Genomic DNA, 27739 nt, shown 5'->3' on the forward strand with positions numbered 1-27739 from the left:
TACCATCCCCTTGTTGGCCCGGCAGGTGGGCCAGCTCCCCTAACTGATCCAGGACTGGGTCAGCTAGGCTAGAAGGAGCACATTAGGTGCAGATCCCCAAGGGAAGGATCTGCCCACCTTAGTCTGGAGGGGGTTGGTTTTCTGCCCATCACTCTGACTCTTAAGAACAAAACTCCACGTCCATGCAGATCTTTCTGCCTTATATTATGCAGCTGGGTCATGACATTTCCCAGCCACTCCTCTTTTTCCTCTGCCCCTCGCTTTCCCAAGGTGCTAGCAGGAAATGAATGGACCCAAAAAGGTAAGCTAAATAAATGCAGCAGAGGCAGTGACTTACCTCATTTCCTAGCTCTCTGATCTTCTCAAGGACGTTAAGAACAGAGCGGGTCAAAACACAGACAACAATGACAACAATGACAAAAATAGAAAACACAAAAGCTCAGGGTGGGGGACTTCTGAGACTAGGTAAAGCCACTTTGGGGAAACGATATAGTAGAGTCACAGCAGCGAGCTGCTTGCCTGCCTGAGAGGTGTGTCTCTCCAGGTGGGGTGATAATTGCTTTCTCTTTTCTCTTTCAAGGGACACCTGGTGCATCACAGTTTGTTTCATAGGTGATGCTCAAACCAACAGGAGGGATTTTGCATGTGTGTGTGTTTCTCTCTCCTCTCTGCCTCTGCTACAGATACTTCATTGAGTGTTTGAAAATAAGGTTTTTCACAGGAACAAAAAAGATAAATTGTTCCTTTGGCCTGAAAATTTCTCTTCACTCTGATAGAAGTGACTATGGGAAGAGAAGTGGGAGAGAAGAGACCACTGGAGGTGGGCTTGAAAGGATGATGAGAAGGAGGGGTTTGTGTCACCATGGAAACCCCAAAACTGCAGTGCTTTTAATCCAATGCCCAGCGCTCCCCTTACATGTCCCACTCTGTCTTCTGTGAGCACCCAAGGCTGCTTCTCTGAGCACCCCAGGAGCTCCTGTGCACTTGCCTGGGAGCAGCAGAATCAGGGAGCTCACGCATAGAACCATCCTATGGGACAGGGCATGCGAAGCTGCAGACAGGGAAGAGCTTGGCGGGAGAGGGGGGCCTGGAGCCCCTGCTTCCTGTCAGGCCAGTACCAGCAGAATGAGGAAGCTGAAGGAAGTCTTGTCTTTAGCATCGCCCCTTTCTGGATCCCCTGCTTGCCAGAATTTAGCCCCTCTCTGTCTCCCTGCACTGGTCTTAGGAGAGTGGTTGAGAGATACCTCCCATCTGGCCATATTTTGAACCTTTAATTTCTAAACACACAGAAAGGTGGCCTGAGCAGGAGTTCAGTCACCATATCTTCTCTCTTCTTCCTTAGACATTGTCTGTGTCCACCATTCCCTCCACTCCTCTGCTTTTCTTTCTAATTCTGCCCTTTCTACGAAGGAATAGAGATGAGGAGTGATGAAGCAAAGGACCAGTGGAGGGGAGCTAAGTCCTGGCATTAGTAACTCGCTGTGTTCCTATCCCTACCTGTCTGGTAGATCTTCAGGCCAGTTTTCCAACCTCTTGGCCTCACTGTCTTCCTTCTGTCGGACTAAATAATCTCCGATGCCATATTTCAGTCTAGTCTGTGATTGCAATTTAGAAACAAGTAGATCAAACCATATGACAAACCAGGTGTGTCAAACCCAACAAACTTGAAGTCACCACCTTCCACCCTAAACTATACCTGCTTGTGCTTCCACTTCAGTGAACGGCATTCTTTTCTACCAAGTTGCCCAAACTGGAGACCAAGGATGCTTCCTAGACCTTTCTTGTCCCTAACATCTAATCCATCATCTAGGGCCACAAATATCTCAAATCCGTCCTCTTTTTATTATACCCCCTGTCACAGCCTAACTATTTCAGTCATCTATTGTAATATCAGGCCACCATCTTCTTGTTACAGTACCTTCTTACTGGTTTCCCTGTTAGACCAGTCAGAGTCATCTGACTAAGTAGTCTTAAGGCTGATATGAACTTCTGATCATATAGCAGCAAGGTAATTCAGTGGCTCTGCAGAATCTATTGAATAAATCTAAAGTCCTTAGCACATCATTACAAGGGCAGTTCACGCTCCGATTTTGTCTTCGCTTACATGGTTAGTCTGTACCCACTCTATACTTTATGCTTTATCCTCCAAAATTTAACTCCTTGTACCTCCTTAAACAAAACGCGTTTTCTCCCATGCATCTGGCCCTTCAGACTTGCAACTCTTTCTCCCGGAAGTGCCTTTTCCCACATTACTGCCACTGGCAAACTCTTAACTGTTACTTCCAAGTTTCAGCTCAAACATGACTCTCCCTTACACTCGCAGGCCAACCCGATGTTCCTTCGTGTAGCTCCCACTGTATATGTGCATACATCTTTTAAAGCATGCATCACCTACTATCCTAGTGTTTATATAGTTGTTCACTCTCCTCTAGACTGTGAGAAACTTTCTCTTCTATGGAATCCCAGTGCCCAGCAGTGGTCACACATAGTTGGCATTCTGCAGAATGAATGAACGAAGTGATGAATAAATGGACAAATGAATGGATAGATGAACTTGGCTTGAAAGTTCAGCTCCTTGGACTTCCCTGGTGGCACAGTGGTTAAGAATCCACCTGCCAATGCAGGGGACATGGGGTTTGAGCCCTGGCCCGGGAAGATCCCACATGCCTCGGAGCAACTAAGCCTGTGCTCCACAACTACTGAACCTGTGCTCTAGAGCCCACAAGCCACAACTACTGAGCCCGTGTGCCACAACTACTGAAGCCTGTGTGCCTAGAGCCTGTGCTCCACAACAAGAGAAGCCACCACGGTAAGAAGCCCACGCACAGCAAGGAAGAGTAGCCCCCACTCGCCACAACTAGAGAAAACCTACACGCAGCAACGAAGACCCAATGCAGCCAAAAATAAAAATAAATAAATTTATATATTAAAAAAAAGTTCAGCTGCTTTCCTTAGAGAAAAATAATAAAAATTGGAAAATTCGATTTCTTTTCTGGAATCAGGATTAAATCTAATAACAAACAAGGATTCCTATGGAATGCCTGGCACATTGTAGGTACTAAGAAAAATGTAGTTTTCCTTTCTCTTCCTTTCCCAAAGCGTTCCTTCTCGTTTCCTCTCTTGTACCCTCATCCTACCTACACAGTTACCTCTCGCCCAGGATCTAGAGAGTAGGAACTCTCAGCGAATGGTCTGAAACGGCATTTAGAATGTTTGTCATCATATGTACTGTCATCAATAACTTTGGAAGGAAAATCTGATCAGGTTGCTCCCCTGTTTGAAACACTTTGATGGTTTCCTGTTGCTCTTAGAATGTGACACCCACCCCCACATGGTGTCCTAAGGACTTTGTAATCAGCCTGCCACCCTCTCACTTTCTTAGCATCTCTTTGCCCCTGCCCCCGCTCTGTCTCTTACAGCAAGATGAACTTTTTCTCAGTTGATTTTAGAAGTCAAGTTTCTTGCAGGCTAAAGTCTTCTTAATATTGGTTTTTCTACCTGGAATACTTCCCCAAGCTTACTCTTACTCTTACTCTTACTCTCCCCAAGATTACTCTTGACCTATCCCTCCAAGCTCATGGAGGCCTTCCCAAACTCCTCTGTGAAATTGGCCCCCTCCTTGTCCCTTCTGCCACCATTTCACCCTTTTCTGGAGCCCTTATCACAGTTCTGGTTATTTATATAACTTTTGTTTGTTTATTATTTAGCTGTAAGACTTAATGCAAGCAGGGGCCATATATATCTTATGCACTGTATCCTTGATGCTTAGGACAGGAAATCGTTCCTACAGGTACTTAGCCAATAATAGTTGATTGAAGACTGTAGGGCAGCAGCCATGATGTCTTCTTTATTCTGCTCATCTCAAAGGATGTCTGTTTTCCTAGTTAAAGAAAATACACCTTTTGATTTGAATTTGGTTTAGTCAGGTAAAGCATAAAGTGAGCACCTACTGTGAACTGGTATTCATCTTGGGAGCTGGTGGATACTATGTTAATCAAGAGAGCTTGGTGTTTCCATCAAGCCTGAGATGTAAAATCCGTCCTGTTACCCATTTACTAACCTGTGACCGTGAGCAAGTTACCTAACCTTTTGGACTGTAAGTGTCCTCCACTGTGAATCATGATAACTGTCTAACATGGAGCTCAAATTAAAGTGTTACTAAACCAAAGTCGGGTCTGCTCACCCACGCACAGTAAAGCCAATCTACTGACACCAGATTGTGGTGAAGGAAAATGCAGCGTTTATCGTAAAGGTGCCAATACAAGGAGGACAGGTGGCTTGTGCTCTAAAACCCCAAACTCCCCAAAGGCTTTCAGGAAAACGATTTTAAAGCCCAGGTGAGGGAGAGGGGTTGCAGAGTGTGTGATCAACTTGTGCACAGTCTCTGATTGGTTGATGGTGTGGTAACAGGCCAGTGTCGCAGGGGTTAACATTATCAGTCCTTAGGCTGCAGGAGGCCTGAGAGCTACTTGCTCATGGTCATCAAGTAGTTAACATCTTCCATTTGCTGGGGGGGTTTCGCATCTGTAAAACAACTCAGGAAATGTGCATCAGATGCTATTATCTAGGCACTTCAGAGAGGAGCTAAAGCAGAGGTATGGGGGAAGGGTCTGCCCCCAGAAGGCTCCATAGGGTCTGCTCCCTTACAAAAGTGTTAGCATTTAAAGGGTTTTGTCTCCTTAGGTAGGTTTATGCCTAGGTATTTTATTCTTTTTGTTGCGATGGTAAATAAGAGTGTTTCCTTAATTTCTCTTTCAGATTTTTCATCATTAGTGTATAGGAATGCAAGAGATTTCTGTGCATTAATTTTATATCCTGCTACTTTACCAAATTCATTGACTAGCTCTAGTAGTTTTCTGATAACATCTTTGGGATTCTCTATGTACAGTATCATATCATGTGCAAACAGTGACAGTTTTACTTCTTCTTTTCTGATTTGGATTCTTTTTATTTCTTTTTCTTCTCTGATTGCTGTGGTTAAACTTCCAAAACTATGTTGAATAATAGTGGTGAGAGTGTGCAATCTTTTCTTGGTCCTGATCTTAGTAGAAATGGATTCAGTTTTTCACCACTGAGAACAATGTTGGCTGTGGGTTTGTCATATACGGCCTTTATTATGTTGAGGTAAGTTCCCTCTATGCCTACTTTCTGGAGAGTTTTTACCATACATGGATGTTGAATTTTGTCGAAAGCTTTTTCTGCAACTATTGAGATGATCATATGTTTTTTCTCCTTCAGTTTGTTAATATGGTGTATCACATTGATTGATTTGTGTATATTGAAGAATCCTTGCTTTCCTGGGATAAACCCCACTTGGTCATGGTGTATGATCCTTTTAATGTGCTGTTGGATTCTGTTTGCTAGTATTTTGTTGAGGATTTTTGCATCTGTGTTCATCAGTGATATTGGTCTGTAGTTTTCTTTTTTTGTGACATCTTTGTCTGGTTTTGGTATCAAGGTGATGGTGGCCTTGTAGAATGATTTTGGGAGTGTTCCTCCCTCTGCTATATTTTGGAAGAGTTTGAGAAGGATAGGTGTTTGCTCTTCTCTAAATGTTTGATAGAATTTGCCTGTGAATCTGTCTGCTCCTGGGCTTTTGTTTGTTGGAGGATTTTTCATCACAGTTTCAGTTTCAGTGCTTGTGATTGGTTTGTTTATATTTTCTATTTCTTCCTAGTTCAGTCTTGGGAAGTTGTGCTTTTCTAAGAATTTGTCCATTTCTTCCAGGTTGTCCATTTTTATTGGCATATAGTTGCTTGTAGTAATCTCTCCTGAGCCTTTGTATTTCTGCAATGTCAGTTGTTACTTCTCCTTTGACAAAAGACCTATATGCAGAAAACTATAAGACACTGATGATGGAAATTAAAGATGATACAAACAGATGGAGAGATATACCATGTTCTTGGATTGGAAGAATCAACATTGTGAAAATGACTATACTACCCAAAGCAATCTGCAGATTCAGTGCATTCCCTATCAAACTACCAGTGGCATTTTTCATAGAACTAGAACAAAAAATTTCACAATTTGTATGGAAACACAAAAGACCCGAATAGCCAAAGCAATCTTGAGAAAGAAAAATGGAGCTGGAGGAATCAGGCTCCCTGACTTCAGACTATACTACAAAGCTACAGTAATCAAAACAGTATGGTACTGGCACAAAAACAGAAATATAGATCAATGCAACAGGATAGAAAGCCCTAGGTAAACCCACATACATATGGTCACCTTATCTTTGATAAAAGAGGCAAGAGTATACAATGGAGAAAAGACAGCCTCTTCAATAAATGGTGCTGGGAAAACTGGACAGCTACATGAAAAAGAATGAAATTAGAACACTCCCTAACACCATACACAAAAATAAACTCAAAATGGATTAAAGACCTAAATGTAAGGTCAGACACTATAAAACTCTTAGAGGAAAACATAGGCAGAACACTCTATGACATACATCACAGCAAGATCCTTTTTGACCCACCTCCTAGAGAAATGGAAATAATAACAAAAATAAACAAATGGGACCTAATGAAACTTAAAAGCTTTTACACAGCAAAGGAAGCCATATATGAGACAAAAAGATAACCCTCAGAATGGGAGAAAATATTTGCAAATGAAGCAACTGACAAAGGATTAATCTCCACAATTTATAAGCAGCTCATGCAGCTCAATAACAAAATAACAAACAACCCAATCCAAAAATGGGCAGATGACCTAAATAGACATTTCTCCACAGAAGATATACAGATTGCCAATAAACACATGAAAGGATGCTCAACATCACTAATTATTAGAGAAATGCAAATCAAAACTCTGATGAGGTATCATCTCACACCAGTCAGAATGACCATCATAAAAAAATCTACAAACAATAAATGCTGGAGAGGGTGTGGAGAAAAGGGAACCCTCCTGCACTGCTGGTGGGAATGTAAATTGATACAGCCACTATGGAGAACAGTATGGAGATTCCTTAAAAAACTACAAATAGAACTACCATATGACCCAGCAATCCCACTACTGGGCATATACCCTAAGAAAGCCATAATTCAAAAGGAGTCATGTACCACAGCGTTCATTGCAGCTCTATTTACAATAGCCAAGACATGGAAGCAACCTAAGTGTCCATCAACATATGAATGGGTAAAGAAGATGTGGCACATATATACAGTGGAATATTATTCAGCCATAAAAAGAAATGAAATTGAGTTATTTGTAGTGAGGTGGATGGACCTAGAGTTTGTCTGTCATACAGAGTGAAGTAAGTCAGAAAGAGAAAAACAAATACTGTATGCTAACACATATATATGGAATCTAAAATAAAAATTGGTTCTGATGAACCTAGGGGCAGGAGAGGAATAAAGATGCAGATGTAGAGAATGGACTTGAGGACATGGGGAGGGGGAAGGGTAAGCTAGGACGAAGTGAGAGAGTGGCATGGACATATATACACTACCAAATGTAAAATAGATAGCTAGTGGGAAGCAGCCGCATAGCACAGGGAGATCAGCTCCGTGCTTTGTGACCACCTAGAGGGGTGGGATAGGGAGGGTGGGAGGGAGATGCAAGAGGGAGGAGATATGGGGATATATGTATACGTATAGCTGATTCACTTTGTTATCCAGCAGAAACTAACACACCATTGTAAAGCAATTATACTCCAATAAAGATGTTTAAAAAAAAATAGGGAAAAAAATAAATTAAGGGCTTTGTAAACTCTAAAGCTCTACGCAAATCCTGGTGATAACAGAGAATCCCTGCTCCCTTGAGGCTCCCAATCCAAGGAGGGGGGCTCAGTATGGACTTTATGTCATCTCTTCTAACCTGGGATGGATGGGACATAGGATACTGGCTTTGGACATGTTGATTTTTGTAGGATTATCTCTTCTTTTTCTTATCGTCTTCTCTTTTTTTCTTTCTTTTAATTGTTTGGCCTAGAACTTTCCAGGATAGCTGTTTCATTTCTCTAATTTATCCATTATGTGTGGGTGTGGTGAGGATGAAACAGAGGGAAGAGAATCAGAGGAAAAGCAGAGGCTGCAGAAGTTGAGTTGACCTGGAGAGAAAGCCCTGAGCTTGCCCTGCGGCTGTCTCAGGCTCTCCCCCACCCTGGGCTGGGGTTGAGGCAGCAGGGCCTCACACAGGGCTCAGTGCCTGTCAGGACCCAGTTCCTCACCAGGGACTTGCCCCTCTCATAAGTTCTCTTCCCTCAGTGATCTAATTTTATCTTGTTGTCCTTTAATTGAATAGTGAATATCTGCTGTGAAACCACTGTATGTAGAGAATTACTCTAGGTTCTATGTTATTAACAAGCTTCCACACAAGACGCAACCCTGTCATTCAAAGACAATAACAATTGCTGTTATTTATTGATGGCTAACATGTACTATTTATATACAACTAATGTGTTCATAGCATAGGCACTATGCCATGCCCTTTGGCATGTGTTTATTTCATCTAATTGTCACAACATCCTTATAAGGAAAGTGCTGTTTTTGTCCCACTTTACCATTGAGGAGCCTGAGTTTATGTAATTTGCCCAAGGTCACATGGCAGTGGTTGGCAGAGCTGGAGTTCTCACCTAGAGGGACTGCCCCAGAGCACAGCTCTTAGCCTGTGTGTCACGTGGTTTCTACCTTCTACGAGGAAAGAGAGGTCTAATGCATAATCACAACCCAAAGCAGAACTGCATAAATATTGTAAGTGAGATACAAAGCCTGCTGAAGGAATGCAGAGGAAATACTGGGGCAGGGTGAAGAGTGCAGAGAAGGATGCTGGGAGAGGCATCTGAGAAAAGGCTGAGTGCCTCTGGCCCGGGGGAGAGTGGTCAAGACTGGCCCTGCTGAGCATATGGGGAAGAGGTCATGTCTCTAGAGCCCTAGGTGTGGAATGATGGTGCGGAATGGGAGGGAGGGAGATGCGAGGTGGAATCAGACTTGATTCCAAGATGACAGCCCTCAACCACAGGGATGAACTGTTATGCTAATGAGACAGAGACACCCTACGGGGTCCTACAGGGTCCAGGCTCCCCAGAAACACTCTTCTGGGGTAGAAGTAAATGGAGACGTGGTGCTACAGGCTGCTGACAGGAGTTATTTACGGCCAAGCAGAGCCCTGATGCTCTGTCTCATTACTCTGGGGACCCAGCCCTGGCTCCCTGTTGCTTACTCTTTTCTCTGCCCTCTCTTGCAGCTCTTGCTGGAGGCCACCATGAGCTCCCTCTGGTGCTCCGGGACCGGAGATGTCATCGAGGACTGGTGTCGATGTGACCCCACTGCTTTCGGAACTGATGGACTCCCTGCCTGTGCGCCTCTCCCACAGCCCGTGTACGATTCCCTTTCTCGGCCTTTCTCTTGCTTGTGTGCCTCGCCATTATTCTGCAAACATACGTTAAAGAGTGTCTACTCTTTTCCAAGCCATCTGCTGGGTACTGGGGAACAGAAAGAAAAATATGGTGCAGTACCTGCCTTAGGGGTGCTTTCAATCTTCTAAGGAGGCAAGTGAACCAATTTAACGGTAGCAGAAATGGTAGGATAAGAGTTATATGAGACATTTAAAGACAGTGTGAAAAGGGAACAGTCAAGTCTGAATTTGAAGAATAGTGAAGGCTTCATAAAGGACATAGCACTTGAATTTCTCCCCAAAGGTGGAGAAAGCAGGACAGCATGGCTAGAAGAAAAGAGGGGTAAATGTAATGTTGCCGTGGAGGAAGATAGAGGTCAGTAATAAGACCCAGGACAGCAACACACTTACTGGGTGTCGGGCACAGTGTGAAGCAGTTAGGTACTGTTATCACCACCACCACCCCCTTTAATAGACAGGGAAATGGATTCAGATGGACTGAATAGTTTTTCCACGGTCATAGAGCAGGAAGCAGGGCCACAGGTAAGAGACCGTGATCTTAACCATAATAGTATAATACACAGAGGATACAACTCAGAGATGACTTTGGGTAGAACCAGCAGGGTTTGGTGACTGATTGACTGTGGGAGTGAGAAGGAAGGAAAAGTGGAGAATGGACTTAAGACTTAGGACCTCAGTGGCTGGGACGATGAATAGGCTACAGCTGAGAAAAGAAGCATCCCAGGATAAGCAGGCTCGAGGAGGAGGTTGGTTCCCTTTGGACCTGCCTGAGAATTATAGTGGGGCAGTCCTGTAGAGATAGTCAGCGGTCATGAGGAAAGATGATCTGGGGCCCTACAACAAAGTAAACACTCGAGATAAGAAGATTGAACTCAGCCCCAAAGAAATGAGAAATGGAACCGCAGCTATGAGAAAGGATGCTCCAGAATGACTGTCATCTGGGAAGAGCAGAGGGTCAGGGATGTGCATTAAGGGGCATCTGCATTTGAGGGGTGAACAAAGTACAGAGGGCTGCAAAGATGGCTGAAAATGAACATGTCCAGTTTTCATACACTCAGAGGAAGGCTGAACAGAACTGGCTGAACTCATGTAAAGGGCAGGAAACCCTGTTGGCCTCGAATGTGGCATCTGCCATGGGCGTGAAGCACAGAAATGTTGTGTCTAATAAAGAGGGATGGTGGGACGAGCTGGAGGGGCCTGGACTGGTAAGGCAAAGAGAGCCCAAAGGGAGGATCCTGACTCAGCGACTGGAGGGCTGAGTAAGCAGGAGCCAAATGGCAGTAGGAAACCAGCAAGCGAGAGGCTGGTCTGTGTGCATACTGCTATCTGGTCTGTTCCGTGAAAGTGTGGGTGGGCCTTAAAGGGCCAGGACTGAGCAGGAAGAACATTGAGAAAGAGGAGAGCACAGTGGTACAGGGTCATCACAAGCCAATGTCTTCTTTTTTGTCTACAGGCCTTCTCTATGTGGGCCATTTTAGACACGCCAGCCATTGGCTTCTTGCTCTTTACAGCCATGACTTAGATCTCTCAGCTCAAAAGAGAGTCAAGCTCATTATTAGTGAAAGGTCTTTCTTTTGGCAGAAAGGGAACTCTAGAAGATGGTGCTTCTAGACTGATTCACCAGCTAAGAGAGCTACCTTTGACACACAACACTAAATCGGGTAGATGCCAGATCTAGCCATTGGTGTCCTGGGGCTGATTTCATTTCAAAATCTGCATTTACTAAGTGTCATAGCAAAAGAGATCTAATTGGGCTAAATTTCCATAAACAGGAACATCTACAAAGGACTTCACTTTTCTTGTCAACTTTAATCACTTCTTCCAGCAGCAAACCGTAATTTCTTGAATTTTTATCGGTAGTTGGATATAGGAATGCACTCTAGTTTTACACCAGCCTGTTTAAATCATACACACTCCTATTTCTCAGTAGAGGCCAGCCTCAGTCCATGTTTTCATGGAATCTGAGTTCTCAGTAAGGCTTAGTTACTTACTTAAGCTCCCTAATGCTTTTTTCTTCAAAATAGCCCTCTGCATGTGATTCTAATTAATGAATATCTGCACTGTTTTGGGTCCGTTCCATCTTTAATGTCATATGCAAACTATGCACTCCTTCATAGTAAGCCACTAAAGAGCATGTGGTTTGTGTTATTTTCCCACCAGTTGAATTCCTTACCGTTGCTCCCACAGCTTCCCATGATGTCTTGTTAAAGTTCTTATCACACATTATTACAATCCCATGCATAATTTGTATGTTGGTCTAGTGACCACTCCATAAAAGAAGGGGCTGGAGTTGGCTTTTGCACCAGTGCCTCTTCAGCACCGAGCACGTTCTTATAAGTAGTGGGTGCTTAATAAATATTCGTTGAATTGAAGTTGAGCATTGCTTTGATGGGATCCATCCACAGTACCTTGCCTGGGGATCCTTGAGACCAGTGACACATCTGGTGAGCTGAGTGGAGGCTAGAGCACCAGGATTATGGGTGGTCATGAGATATGGGAGCGAAGGTTGGGAATGAATGGCAGAGACTCATGTAAGGGAGGGAGGCTGGCGTGAGACAAACAGGGAAAACTCCCTAAAGCCAGTGGTCTAGGAAGAAACGGGACAAGAAGCAAGCGGGAAACCTAACACACACACATGATGTCAGAACAAGGCAGAGAGTTGAAACCTCCTGGATCATTAGAAGATCCGTGCCAATGAATGTTAATAGTGTTTGAGTCTCTACAATAGTGTTCATTGAGTCTCTACAAGTATAAAGAGTTATGAGATGGCAGAGTGGTCAAAATGGACAATTTACATGACATAAGGAGACAATGAATTGGGAAAAGCAAGGAAAGACTGTAGAGTCTAGAATCAGGATATACATAGAAACCCAAGAGTAAAGACAGAAACTGAAATCAGAACCTGAGTGTGCAGACATAGGACAACGCCCTGAGGAGACCTTGACATGTGTCCAACTTTCTCTGGCCCAGTAGAGCCCCCATGAGCATTACCTGCAAACTGAGCGCACGTTAATACCCGTAGCAAGAGGGGAAGCCAGGGTTCCGCCAGCAGGGCAATCCTGTAATGTTCTCGAAGCTGAGCTGACTGTCCTTCTTAATGCAGAGCTCTCCCAGACATCACCTTTAGTGGGCCTTGGTATGAGCATTATAGGCACATTTTCTTATTTTTCAAGAGCAAACCCAGAAATTACATTTTCAAGCCCTGTAAAGTGCTACTCCAAAGGCCCCATCCACTAACCCTGTAAAATGCAGGCATCCATTCATCTTTGACTCACCTGCTTATTTACTTATTTACAAATATATGTTGAGTTCCCAATTTGTGACAGGCACTTAGATGAACAATATATAGACTTTAAGGATCTTCAAGAACCTTTATTTTACAGTGAAGGAGACACACCCTCAAAGAAATCATCCTAGTGGTTGGTTAAGAAAGGTTAGAAAAAAGAGTTTACGCTATAATAATAATTGAGAAGGTGGCCAGTAGTGGTATTGGGGCTGGACCTCCATTTCATGTTTCTTGCTGTCTGCACTCAGGCTCAGACTCTCCACGGTTCATGAGCCCAGCAGCACCCTCGTGGTCCTGGAATGGGAACACTCAGAGCCTCCAATCGGGGTGCAGATTGTAGATTACCTCATCCGTCAAGAAAAGGTCACTGACAGGATGGACCACTCCAAGGTGGAGACAGGTGAGCATCTCCCGCTTCACAGGCTCATCTTGATCCAGGTGGCAAAAAGAAAAGGAAAATGTCCTGCCTCCTGGCTTTGCCCTGGGTCCCCAGGCAACGCAGGAGGAGCAGGGAGAAGCAGCGGCCATCCTTTCCATTTGAGAGTTTTTGCATGGTGAGCATCTGACAAAGTCTTGTTTTAATTTTGTTTTTGTTTATGAAAGAGGTGTCCATTTCATTGTCTCTAGGCACACAAAGAAACAACAATACAGTACGCTAGTTATCCTGGCCCATAATTAGGAAACAATTCTGTGTTAACCACTGCCATGATTACAGAACAAAGTTTCTTTGCTAATAACCCCAACTCCCCGCCCCATCCAGGCAAAAGCATGTAGAAACAGATGTGCTTATTACCCCATGTCTTGTCCTAAAGCAAACCTTGCTTTTGCCAGGTACAGCTAGAAGAGAGATGTCTTAAAGGAGTGGAAACACCCCATGAAAAATGTTTCATGCCTTAGTATTTCACTGTCTACACATAGGGAAAGGTGAACGTAAATCATTCCTAAAACTGACGCATGAGTGTGGGCACCAGCAGGGTGGTAGCATCCACAGTGTAGTGCAGGGTAAATAGCTTCTGGTGAAACTATCACTGTGGCTTGGAAACATACGCACTGCCTTTGGGCGTGGAGAGCTGGCTACGGCTTCTTCCGGGGCTCTTTCCTGATGCGCACAGGTACTGCAAAGGTCCGGCAATGACCATTGACCAGAACAGCTGTTTTCTGCCCAAGCCAAGAACATGTCATGAAAGAGCTCACAGATGTGCTACGTACATCTTGCCTTGGTTGTCTCAGCTAACTCTGGACAGATGGCTCCAAACTGATGAAATATGAAACAGAAAAGACCATTCCTTCTGGGTCTCTTTGCCCTACTAGGAAGATGAGAAGACCAGGGACCGAGTGATTTTAATGTTAAGTTCTAACGGAGTCAGTCCCAACCAGGTGTTGCTTGGCCATCCCTGTTTCTCATGCCTTTTCCATTCCTTCCCCTCTGGGCAGAAACGGTGCTGAGCTTTGTTGACGACATCATCTCCGGAGCGAAGTCTCCTTGTGCGATGCCCTCTCAGGTCCCGGACAAGCAGCTCACCACCATCTCTCTGATCATACAATGCCTGGAACCTGACACCATCTACATGTGAGTGACAGACACCTGTCTAGTTATTCCTTACCCTGAATGCCCTCAGACTTTTAGCTGGTTCCTTTTAGCTACTAGAGTTCCTTTAGAGACTTCGAAAAACATGAGTGTCTCAAGTCTTGTCTCAATCAGCATTATAGAGAACCGGAGGACCAAGAAAGATAATATAGTCCCATCCTAGTTTGCATCCTAGTTTGCAACATATAAACAACTAACGTTAACATCAGGCAGATTGAAATTAAAGCTAGATGTAAAAGAGCAAGGAACCTGTTGTAGAAAAGAAAGAAGTGATTCTTTCTAACTAGAGAGGACGTCATCTGAATTAGGTTGTGTAGAATTTCAGTAGGAAGCATAACGTTGGAAAAGGCACACTGGGTGAGCGGTGAGTAGACAACAGGGTAGAAGCAGATAGTGAATAAAGGGGATAGAAGAAAGTGAGCTTGAGAAAATAGAGTGAATGCTGTTAAGTCAGAGGAGATGATTAATTTTGTTTTGGAGGAAAGGAGTAGAGTACCAAGAATTCTGCTCTAGTGGCATTGAAATAGATAGTTTATAGAGGTGAGAGATGGTCTTTCTTCAAAGAAAGTACAGCGAGCTCCTGTATTGTGGCACTTGGAACAGCTCTATTCTTTCTGGTGCTCTTCCCCGTTTCCCTCGGTGCTCTGGGAACAACAGTAAAGTATTCGCGAAGCAGACATAAAAGATACCAAGAGAGGAGAGATAGTGATGGAATCTAAGTCGTGACGGGAAAATTGCGGGGTGGGGGGCGAAGGCAGAATTCATAGCGATGTAGTTCTGGGACTCTTTGACCCCATCAGTATGAAAAGCATTTAACAGTTTACAGATGAGGTCACGGGAACAGAGTCAGGGTTTCTGGAATAAATCATTTCCATTTCCATAGTGGAAGAGTTCAAAGATGAAAAGCACTAGAAATGTGAGTGGCATGGATTGCAAGATGAACTTAGATGCTCAGGCTGAATATCTTCAGTACAGGAAGGAGATGTAACCAAGGGGCCAGGCTGATGAAAGTAAAACACATAAAGACAAGTGGTATTCTGGAGGGGTTGGAAAATATAGAGAGACATAAATGATAATAGTAGGACGAAGGAAAGTCTACTTAGGATTCTCATCAGCTGGCCTGAGATTTGGGCAGTCTGGCCCTTCATTAGGAGGGGAACAGGTAAAAGGAACAAAGATTTGGGAACATGGAACACCTAACCCGCTGTAAATGCCTCAAACTCAGTGAAACTGGAATTACCATTTATAATGAGGGCCCACTAATTCCTGTCACTAAGTAACAAACATTAATTAGGAATTTCAAAGTTCCTACAAGCACGAGGTTGGCATGGTTGTCCGTTAGGCGTGCCGGCCCTTACCCACTCTGGGACCCTCCTCATATGGGCCTTGGTCTGGCTACATTTCACAGACACCCGAGGCCGATGGCTTCTCCCACTCTGCTATCCTAGGTGAGCTTCTAGTGTCTCCCTCTTAAGTCTTGTAAAACACAAACGTTCTGTCAAGATTGATTGCTGAAGAAATTAAGAGACAGTGCACTGGGCAGAGGGGAAAAACAGCCAATGTCCACTAGGTGGCGCTGCAGATCATGTGCAGAGAGCATGCAGGCGGGTCTGGGAGAGACGTTCCTCCTTGCAGAGCCATCGAGTGGACCAGAGCTTCAGTCCCTGGTGCAAGGACAGGAGCCCTGCGTTAAGAGTGGAGAACACGTGGGCCCCAAACCTGTTTTTGTTTCTAACCACTAAGTGATTAAGCAGAACACTGAACGTTTCTGCAACTAAGTTTTCTTATCTGTAATATGGAGGAAGGCAGCCTTCATTTACGGAGGGTTCACTACGTGTAGGTGCTTCTGGGAACCACCACCCCCGACCCTGTGAGATTAGGGTTATTGTTCCCATTTTATAGATGAGGAAACTGAGGTTCAGCAACACTGAGTAACTTCCTCAGAATCACACAGCTTGTTGTCTGGGTGTGGCGGGTGGTTAAGAATTGAATCAAGGTTTGCATTCTCTTATCTGCGTCTCACTCCCCAGCCAGTCCAGGCTACTGGAAGGATCGAGCATGATCTTATAACTCACGTGCAAGCATAGAGCTGGCTCTTCACCCGGGGTCCACGGAGGCAGAATGGCCTTTCAGTATAGATGGCTTACTTTGTCATCCTATGCACTTTAATGCATTGGAAAAGCATGATTCTGAGAAGGGTTGACTGTACAAAAACAGTTAAGAATCCCTGGTTAAAAGAGATCTTAAAGAGTGTCTGGTACTCTATCTTCATTTTACAGATGAGGAAACTGAGGCCAGAGTGGGGAAGTGACTCCCCGGCCTTGTAGCCTACCACACCCCACCACAGCGTGCGCTCACAGCAGAGCCGCTGCCTTAGGGGGCATGAGACAACGAACAGATAATTCAGAAAAAGGGAGTGGATTTGGAGCCATCCGTAGAAACCACCACACCTAGAGGGGGGCAAGTGTGAAAGTCGCAGACAGAGACAGTCAGCCCCCTGGCAGGAGGCCCAAGGATACTCCATGCACTTCAAGTTTCAGTCCTTTAAAACATCAGCCCTGGAGCCAGAGCAGGGCTGCGTTGGTTCACACACACGCACGCACACACGCACACACACACGATATACATGTCGTCACACAGGCTCTAACAACAGGCTGAACAGTCCCAGCAGCCAGGCAGAGGTGGAAAGGGCCCGGGAGCTTTGGACGGGACAGTGAATGGACTTACACATTATCCCTTTGGATTGGGAGCAGGGCTTATCTCTTCTGTCCAGTAATTCCGGCTATAATCCTCTTACTATCCTACGCGTGTCCAGGGTGGAAATGATGCTGCTGACTGTAAACGGAGGACCTTCCTGAAATAACTGCACACGACATTTCCACATGAAACGCGTAGAGTGTTCCCCAGGCTTGCTTCAGTAGTAAAAATAATCTGACCACTCCTCAGGGTCCCTCCAGGACCGAGGGAGTCGGGACCGCTGAGGATGGGTTTTTAGGTCAGGCATCCTCTCTACTTAGAAGGATATGGGAAGACTTTTGTTTCCTAATAAACGTAAGGGCTTTGCTATTAAAAATGGTAAGGACTTAGGACCCTAAATTTTTTTACTAATTGCCCGGTGAGAATAATGAGAATTAATTACAGCCCACACAATTTCATCCCAGCCCAAGATCCAGTAGAGTTAGTGGGAACTCACAGCAGGATTGAGCACAAAGCAAACTCCGAGGAGTGGGACAAGCGGGAAGGGGTGAGGATTAACTGCATCCCAGGCACTGAGAGAGAGCGTCCATCTGACAGCCACTTTGGTACCTGAAGCTTAGGACATTTCTCAGGGAATTTCTCCAGGGAAATTGCTAAAAATTAAAGGTTCAAGGGTAAATAAGGGTGCACTACAAAAGGCGGCTGGAACCTACCATAGACAGTCTAGGGCAGGTGACCCCTAAGCTTGTAAATATCCAGGCAGACAGCATCATGTAGCCCATGTAGCAAGATGCCAGCCCTGACCTGGAGTCCCAAGGTGATGCTCGGGGCCCTGGGAGGCGGATGGGAAAAGATGAAGCAGGGCCGTCTTACAGAGGACAGGACAGCAGGCAGCCTGGATCTCAGGGGGGCGGGCTCAGGAGTGTGGGCTCAGACACCCAGTTGCGGAGGGACCAGTGAAGGAAGAGAGCACAGAGGTGAGAACCGGGGCCCTGGGCCTGGCTCACACTAGCAGCCCTGTGACTTTGCCAGTGCCTGGGCAAAAAACAGGGCTTCCTATCTCCTGACTCTGATGAGAAGGGGCAGCCAGAAGTGGGATCAGGGCAGAGTCTGCAACAAAGATCAAGCGACCCACCTCTGAGCAGGGAGACGGAATTCCTACACGTCAGGGTCTCTGTCATCGGGATCTCCGGTGAGAGAGATTCCCGCTCCATGAAGGGTACATGAGGGTGAGGGGGAATTCACCCATCTGGGAACCCCTGATCATGAGGTGCAGGTCTGCAGTCTGCCCTGGGCACCTCTGGGCCCATCTCTGAGAAACAGCTCAAGGTGGTCTGGAGCAGAAGGGCAGAGGAGGGAGTTGAGACCTGGCCTGAGACCGGCTTGTGGGATACGACTGGGAAATGGAGCAGTGCCAGACAGTGTAGAGCGGACATGCTGGCTTCAGGTTTGGTGGCCTCAGTCACATTTCTAGAAATAGTAGCAAATAGTAGCAAAAGGCTGATCAGGTGTGTATATGGGGGGTGGGGAATGATGAAGAATTCCAGGGGCTGCCATTGCTCGGGATCCAGGCAGCCCAGTGTGTGAGGCTGGATGCAAAGGGCTCACTCAGACCTAGGAGGGGAGGGATGGTGACAGGGGAGAAGCCAGTCCCTGGATTTCGGATCAGGGTGGGAGAGGGGTTTAGTACTAGGTAAGGCGGTAGATCTGAACTAAGTAGCAAGACAAGAAGCAGAGGACAGTAGGACGGACAGAGACTCCTTGTGCACATAAGATGAGAAAGCCAAGCACCTGGTCCTTGTCTGACTGACAGCAAGGAGGCTGGGCGGTCCCGCGGGAGCGCACGGGCAGGTCTGCACCCAGCTGGGCCAGCACATCCAGTGGGATGTGATTCCAGCATGAGACTGGAGAAGGCAGAGGGAGGGAAGACAACACATCAGGACACACAGGTTCTTAACGCTGACCGTTTCCTGGGCTTCTCTGTGGGGAGGCAGTCGTAGATGCAAGGCTGTCTTTTCTCTGCTGAGAGAAACTTATATTTCCTGACAGAATCATTAGGCAATTTCCATTCCTTTTCTACCTCATCGGTTCAGCCGTCTGAGGCTCATTTACCTTAACAGGTACCTGGCCCCTCTGTCGTGGGGCATCTTTCTTCTCACATCTCTTCCTCCCTGTAGCTCTGCCAAGAGGAAAGAAAATCCAGACTCGCCAATAAATGCAGCCTCCCATGGCGACACAGCAAAAGAGAAAGAGACAAGAAAAGCGCATTAATGATTTGCTTTAGACTCACTAGATTAACTGTTAGAGGTCCCGGGCACCGACACCAGAGGTTATCTTCATGGTTATATTCAAATTCCTGTCTGAGTAGCAGAACCTGGCGTCGCTCTTTCCTCTCCATCAAATTCCATCACCCAAGGGGGAAATTTTACATTCAGCCTTTGATGGCCGGGTCTTCATCCTCTTCCTGATGTGTGTGTGTGTGTGTGTGTGTGTGTGTGTGTGTGTGTGTGTGTGTGTGTGTGTGTGTGTGTTGAAGGGTAGAGGGGGCTCTTAGAACCACATCTTCTCGTTGCCAGGGGTAGCATAAGGTTTCCACTCTGGACTCCTGGTCCACGGCGGGGAGCATCTAAGTGGGTCAGAAGGAACTGTATGCAGGAGATAGAGCCCCTAGTCACAGGCACGTCAGGACCCCCCAGCTCTGGCGTTTTCACTCCTGACTTAAAGAGGAGAATAGTCCTCAGTGCTCGGCATAAAAGCCTCAACTGGGTACAAGATGGACAGAACAGAATTAATGTAATTTATGCAATGTCATTGAGCTCCAGGTACTGCGTTAGGTCTTCCTGTGCTTTATTATCTCATTTAATCATCACAATGACCTACAAGTAGTTTTATTATCAGCTCCATTTCACAGAATAGGGAAAGTAAAGCTCAGAGGAGTTAACTAACAACTCCACATGGCAGGGAGTGGAGGCTTCAGACCCACTTCAGACCATCTGTTTCCACAGATACATGCTCTTTCCCTCAGCTTGGTGGTTGTCAGAATGGAACTGGCATCAGAATCACCTGGAAGGCTTGTCATAGCACAGATCTTTGTCGCCACCCCTAGAGTTTCTGATTCAGTAGGTCTGGCATGGGGCATGAGAATGGTCATTACTATCAACTTCCCCGGTGATGCTACTGGTCTGGGGACCCCACTTTGAGAACCACTGCTCTATGCCGTGATGCTCGCCATGAGGTAATATCCTCAAGACAGCAAATGACAGCCCAAGACCTACCAGGAAGCAGCAAGAGGCTCTAGACTGCACACTTTATGACCTGGTGATGGCAGTAAGTGCATGGCAGGGTGGCGAGAGCAGCCAGGGGCAAACCCGCCCGTCCAGTAAGGCTTGGCTGTCAGCTGGACTGCAGGTTCTCTCTGTTAATGCTCCCCTCCCCTCCCTGCCAGGTTCACCCTGTGGGGAGTGGACAACACAGGACGACGCTCCAGGCCAAGTGACGTGATCGTGAAGACCCCTTGCCCAGTGGTGGATGATGTCAAAGCCCAAGGTAAGAGACACTGAGGCCAGCAGAGTCTGCAGAGGGATGCTCCAGGGACCTCCCCTCGCCATGGGGAAAGGGGGAGCAAGAGAGTCAAACAGAACAACCTGGAGTTCAGCAGGGAAGGGGGAGAATTCAAGGCTCAGGACAGGAGCATCTCCTTTCCAGGAACTCCTCAACCTCTGCCTCTGGCGGAAATCTGCATTGCATCCCGTTATTCCACATAGTCTGTAAGTCAGAGAGCCAGTGGGAGGTACTGGTGAAAGCCCCAGACGCACATGGCGATGCACCAGGTGCTTAGGTACATGGTACCAGGTGCTTTAGCACCTGTGCCCTCTGCCCTCAGAATGCTGGTCGGATAACTTACTCTCTTCATCGTTTTGGGTGCACATCTGAAAGATGAGATTAGCATAGGAAGGCTACAGATTCAGAATGAATTGCTGTGCCACTCCCTCTCTACCAAAGATGTGTCAAAATCTTCATTCTGTATTTTAGAGTTGTTACGGACCAGTTCTTTGGTAAAGAATTGTCCCTCTTCAGTGCACCAGAATGAGCCCCTGTCAATTAGGAAGAGTTTGTTTTCAGTCAACATCCATTACACGAATAGCACACTTCTCGCTGCTGCTTCTCCTCCTGAAGCTCCCTGGAGGTCTTGATGTCGTCACTTGCTCTAAGGCTTATTACATCCCCTCCACAACCGGAATTTAACTCTCTTGGGCACCACTTCTGTGGGGCTCTGGCACTAGTTAAAGTGATGTGATCCACTAGTAATTTCTATTAACAGTTGGACAGCTAATGGACCGATAGCACACGCACATTAACAGAGATGGTGACTGATGCTAGAAGTTTAGGTTGTGCAAGTCTTAATAAGAGAAATGCTGTTGCCAAGCTGGCATGTGGTACCCCTCAGATCACCTTAACTGTGGCTCCTGACTCCAGCTGTATGAAGTTGGCCATGAGTTGACACAATCCCACAGTGTTCAAAGGGTGATTCAAAGTCACAGTGGGTAGAGAGACCTAGACCTACCTTAATTAAAATCACTGATGCTGTAGCACTTTACACCTTCTGAAAGGACTTTCATTTATTGCCTCATTTAACGTGCATGGCATGGTAAAGGCACTGTTATTTTCAACACAGAAATCTGATCACATAACGCCTCTTCTTACAACTCTTTAATGGATTGCTATTCCTCTTGTGATGAAGATCAGAATATGTAACAGGCATATTAGGACTTAAATGGAGGGACCCTTGCCCACTTCACCAGCCTCTTCTTGCCCACACTCCCTATCAATCTCTGTATTTCCTGAAGCCTCACTGCCTTTCTCAGTTCCTCCAACACACCATTTCCATTTCCAACACGGAGCCTTCGCACGTGTTAGTCTCACTACCTCAGATACTCTCCAGTTCCACCCCTTTCACTGATTAACTCCTCTCAGCCTGCAGATCTCAGAGCAAGTGTCCTTCCTCAGTACGGAAGGGGTCCAGGGCCGCTGCTAGATGCCCTCATAGTACCATGTTTCTTTCTTTCAGAACATTTATCTCAGTTTGTTATTATAATGCCTTGTTCAATATCTATTTACCTCATTAGACAGTGAGTTCCATGAGAGCAGAGTTCTGGTCTCTGTTTGCCTATGATTATGTCCCTAACACTTAGAAAGGAGCATGGTGACTGACTCGTTCCAGGAAACGTAGACTCTGGAGTCAGACCACCCAGGGTCAAATTTCTGCTCTACCATCTAACTACTTGACCTTGAGCAGGTTACTTCACCTTGTGCCTCAGTTTACTACTCTGTAAAATGGGGTGGGGCATAATGGTACCCTAGATAATAAGTTTCTAGTGAGAGTTAAATTAGTGAATTTATGTACAGTGTTTTTAAGTGCCTGTCCAGTAGTAAGTATTCAGTAAATATTAAGGAGTATACATTGTGGGATTGTGTCCCTCATGGTCAACCTGATACAACTGGAGTCAGGAGCCATGAACAAGATGATTTTCAGGCTACTAGCACATCAGCTTAGACACAATATTTCTCTTATTGAAACTTTCCCAACCTAAACTTCCAGCATCAGTCAATGTCTCTGTTAAGATCATTAACCATGCCTAGAGTTTGTTCTCGAGTAGGAACTCAATAAATATTTATTTATTTATGTACTTATTTATTTTTATTGGAGGATAATTGCTTTACAATGATGTGTTAGTTTCTGCTGTACAGCAAAGTGAATCAGCTATATGTATACATATATCCCCTCCCTCTTGGACGTCCCTCCCCCCTAATCCCACCCATCTAGGTCATCACAGAGCACCAAGCTGAGCTTCCTGTGCTTTATAGCAGGTTCCCACTGTCTTTCGATTTTACGTATGGTAGTGTATGTATGTCAATCCTAATCTCCCAATTTGTCCCACCCTCCCCTTCCCCACCGTGTCCACATGTCTATTCTCTTTGTCTGTGTCTCTATTCCTGCCCTGCAAATAGGTTCACCTGTACCATTTTTCTAGATTCCACATATATGCGTTACTATATGATTTTTTTTCTCTTTCTGACTTACTTCACTCTGTATAACAGACTCTAGGTCCATCTACAACTCTACAAATGACCCTATTTCATTCCTTTTTATGGCTGAGTAATATTCCATTGTATATATATGTACCACATCTTCTACCTCATTGTAGTTTTGATTTGCATTTCTCTAATAATTAGTGATATTGAGCATCTTTTTATCTGCCTCTTGGCCATCTGTATGTCTTCTTTGGAGAGAGGTCTGTTTAGGTCTTCTGCCCTTTTTTTTTTTTGTGGTACATGGGCCTCTCCCTGCTGTGGCCTCTCCCGTTGCGGAGCACAGGCTCCAGATGCGCAGGCTCAGCGGCCATGGCTCACGGGCCCTGCCGCTCCGCGGCATGTGGGATCTTCCCGGACCGGGGCACGAACCTGTGTCCCCTGCATCGGCAGGCAGACTCTCAACCACTGCGCCACCAGGGAAGCCCTTCTGCCCATTTTTTGATTGGGTTGTTTTGTTTTTTATATTGAGCTCCATGAGCTGTTTGAATATTCTGGAGATTAATCCTTTGTCCATTGCTTCATTTGCAAATATTTTCTCTCACTCTGAGGGTTGTCTTTTTGTCTAGTTTATGGTTTCCTTTTACAGTTTGCATGGAAACACAAAAGACCCCAGACAGCCAAAGCAATCTTGAGAAAGAAAAACAGAGCTGGAGGAATCAGGGTCCCTGTCTTCAAACTATACTACCAAGCTCAGTAATCAAGACAGTATGGTACTGGCACAAAAACAGAAATATAGATCAATGGAACAGGATAGAAAGCCCAGAGATAAACCCACGCACCTATGGTCACCTAATCTATGACAAAGGAGGCAAAAATATACAATGGAGAAAAGACAACCTCTTCAATAAGTGGTGCTGGGAAAACTGGACAGCTACATGTAAAAGAATGAAATTAGAGCACTACCTAACACCATACACAAAAATAAGCTCAAAATGGATTAAAGACCTAAATGTAAGGCCAGATACTATAAAACTCTTAGAGGAAAACGTAGGAAAACACTCTTTGACATAAACCACAGCAAGATCTTTTTTGACCCACCTCCTCGAGTAAAGAAAATAAAAATAAACAAATGGGACCTAACTAAATTTAATAACTATTTACTGAATGAATAGAATATTGCCCCCATCTTACAGATGTAGACACTGAGATTCGGAGCAGAGTAAGTAAGCTGAGCAGGGTCACAAAGCTAGCATCTTACAGGGCCTGCGCTCAGACTCATTATTTGACATCAATCCCTATTTTGCTTGCAATGTTAAATTAGATATTTAGAGGATTATTATGTAAAAGACTGAAAACCTTTCTTTCTCTCTCAATACTGATGAAGAAAAGATATATCAATACATAAAAAAATAGTGTTCAATTTATATAGCAAAATAATTCTCCTTCTCAGGATTATTGGTGTCCACTGAGATGTTATAGTAGAATGGAGACCCTTAGTATAAGACAAATGTGCTTCTCTCTGGAGTGAGTGTTGCCTGGTTTGTAGGGTATGGACTGAATGACTTTTGAAGGTCTCTGAAATCCCTTGATGATGAAAGCAGAATCTGGGGTTGAAAACACCTAGATGAGAGACTGGGAAGGACCCAAGTTACCCTTATTTCATCATCTGTTGATTTCTTACTCCAAGCCAGAGTAAGAACAGGTGTTGAGAAGGTGTCCCAGCTATTTCCGTTTTGGAGAATTTGCTGATGTCCTTGCCAGCAGTGGTAGGCACCTTGGACTTGTTTGCTGAATAGGCAGCAGGCTGGTTGGACGTCAGTGGGGTGAATAGCACGTAGGAGAGATGCCAGACAGTGCCACCTGCAGGAACAGATGGATAGAAGCAACTCTGGAATAAAGAGTGGCCAGCAAAGAATAATCTGCCCAGGAGAGACCGCTATACTATTTCTCTGTGGGGCTTCTTTGTGTTAATCTCGTCCCCAAAGCATATCAAGATGTGCTTCTGACCATTCGTGCTCCCTGACAAAGAAGACTTTCTGAAATCCCAGCAGACCAGCTGGGAGCACGAGAAGCAACTTAATGCTGAGAGAATGAAATAACATTCCCAGGTCCCGTTATCCTTCAGCCAGAGAGGAGTCCTGTACGGGGCAGATGTGGAGATTAATGAGTTAGACTAATTGAGGACATCCTTGCAAATTAATACAGGCCTGGCCGTTATGCCAAAAAACATAAGCTTTGCCTCCTTCAAACCCAGATGGCGATCATAAATAGAGCTCACTTGGGTTGAGTTTACAACTAGTGACAAATGGGAATTACCTTTTAAGTGACCCAGAGCATGACCTCAGCTCCTAATTATCTAGCAGGAAGCCAGACCCTATTTCTTTTTGTTTTTTTAATCTTATTTTATTTATTTTTTTATACAACAGGTTCTTATTAGTCATCAATTTTATACACATCAGTGTGTACATGTCAGTCCAGACCCTATTTCTTATACGATCATTTTCCTAACCTAGATACTTTCTATGAAGAATTTTACTGCCTTATGACAGTAAAGTCACTGAGCAAGGAAGTTTCTACCAATGTTTTACTGAAAACACCCTTTTCCCAGCAGGAAAGGCTAGTCAGTAATAAGGTCAACCTAGTCTCTAGGTTGGGGCATGACCTTCAGGGGTTCTTCATGTGGCTTCACTAAGTGAAGGCTAGTTCTCATTCATCTTTCCTCCAACATCCATCCTCCTTTCCTGATGCCAAACATAAATCCTATCCATTTCTTCATTTGCTTCTTCCACAGTCATTTATTAATTAATACCACAATCTGGTGTTCGATGCTAAAGAAACAAAAAGAACTAGGCTCAGAATCTATTTTCAAGAACTTTATAATCAGATTTCATGAATTTATCAAATCAGACAACTTATCTTAAGCCCTTACTAAATAGCTGGTCTAGGCATTGGGGGCAAAATTCCCCTGCCTCATGGAGATTATATTTAAGCAGGGGTGACAAAGCAAAAAAGTAGCAAAGTAAGTAATATTTCAGATAGTGGCATACATTATGGAGACATATAAGCAGGGAAATGGTTTAGGAAGGCAGGGGGTAGAATTTCAACTAGAGTGGGCTGAGAGGAAGGAGAAGGAGGAAAGCACACAGATATCTGGAGGTGGTCCATTCCAATAGAGGAGCCGCAGTGCAGACATCCTTGGCGTGTTTGAAGAAGAGAAAGGAGGCTCCTCTGGTGAGAAAGATGATAAGAAGGAAAGGAACAGGAGAGGAGCTCTGAGAGGCTGTGGGGAAGATCCTGTAATGCTTGGTCATCAGAGTTGGCAATGGGATTCTGCTAGGGACTGGGATGGGAAGCCCTGGAAAACTTTGGGCAGAAGAATGACATGATCAGACTTAATGTTACAGGATCGTTCTGTCTACTTTGTTGAGCATGGACTCCAAATATTGGGTCCAAGGTGGAAGTGGGAAGACTGATTAGGAGGCTATGGCAATACAGAGGAAAGATGATATTGTTTTAAACTAGAATGATCAGGATATAGGTGATGAGAAGTGGTCCAATTCTAAATTATTTTGATGGTAGAACTAAAAGGATTTGCTAAATGGATTGGGCGTGGAGCATGGGAGAAAGAAGAGTTCTTCCAGCCTTATCCTATATTGTGAAAAGCGATGTATAGAGGTGTGTCCAAAGTGCTTAGCTGAAGCAAGACCACCTAGGTCAGCTAAGCAAGACCACCTAGGTCAACTGCTTGTGATGTTTCCCTGGCAGAGCCTAGCAGCCTATGTGAAGGTAAAGGAAAAGCAGAAGATGGAGCAAGCTACTTGAGGTCACTAGCCATGGGCCGCGTAGATCAGGCCAAGTAGAAAAGGGTGTAAATACAGGACTGGCGCCTGGAGTGAGCGAAGATGTCAAGGGACTTGGGGTTTCTGTCATTGAAGAACAGATTTGGTAGCAATAAGAAGTATAGGAACCATGAAAAGAGGTTGTGTTCACAGTACATATGTGATATTTGGATTTATTATTTCAGAGATGGAGAAGTTCTCAGCCCAGTGATTGGCTTTGATGGTGGGGGAGTCTCTAGACTTAAGCAGGCCTTTCATTTTGGCAGTGAAGTCACCCAAAATGGTGATAAGAAATGAGGTGGAGAAGATAACCAGATGCCAGATGCTGCCATGTCTGGAGAAGCATAGTTAGGAAGTGAGTGGTGGGAAATAGAAAGAGACAGGTAAGGTTTCAAAGTGGACGGACTTTTACATATATTGAGAGAAAAAATTGTTTTCGGGGAGGCGGCTCTTTTCTGGTGTATGAGAAGGATCCCTCAGTACTGGAGAAGGTGTCATGCAGGTTGCAGCCAACGCAGGGGTATGGAGGGAAGGAAGAGTGCGTTCCAAGGTCAAGGGTGAACGGAGAGTTGGTTGCCACGTAACAGTGTTGGTCCCAGAGGAAGTAAGAACGTTTTGAGAGAATGAATGAGTATAGAACAGTGGTGCTCAAAGTGTGGTCCAGACAAGCAGCATCAGCCTCCCCTGGGAACTTGTTAGATGTGCCAGTACTCAGGTTCCAGCTGAGACCTACTGGATCAGGAACTCCAGTGGGAACCAGAAATCTGTGCTTCCACAAGCCTTCCAGCTTGTGAATCAAGTTTAATTCTCAAGTTTGAGAATCATTGGTGTGAAGGAAGCACAGAGCAGCATGGGGAGAGAAGGGTCGGGGAGAGGACAGACAGACTTGGAGGATGGGGGAAAGGGGCTTTGCAATTTGGACAGTGCTTAGAATGACAA

The 27739-nt window shown here is 45.1% G+C and overlaps 1 protein-coding gene across 4 annotated transcripts in view; it reads left to right on the forward strand.

Moving 5' to 3' along the window:
- Window positions 1-27739, forward strand: part of ASTN1 (astrotactin 1) — a 328202-nt gene that overhangs the window by 287203 nt on the left and 13260 nt on the right. For all 4 annotated transcript variants that reach the window (XM_060295993.1, XM_030875395.2, XM_060296001.1 and 1 more), the window contains 4 exons: window positions 9187-9320; window positions 12892-13043; window positions 14078-14213; window positions 20374-20474. In XM_060295993.1, coding sequence (XP_060151976.1) covers window positions 9187-9320; window positions 12892-13043; window positions 14078-14213; window positions 20374-20474 — 523 coding nt within the window. The remainder of the gene's footprint in view (window positions 1-9186; window positions 9321-12891; window positions 13044-14077; window positions 14214-20373; window positions 20475-27739) is intronic.

Source organism: Globicephala melas, chromosome 1 (assembly GCF_963455315.2).
Source record: "Globicephala melas chromosome 1, mGloMel1.2, whole genome shotgun sequence".
In the NCBI taxonomy this organism is placed as follows: domain Eukaryota; kingdom Metazoa; phylum Chordata; class Mammalia; order Artiodactyla; family Delphinidae; genus Globicephala; species Globicephala melas.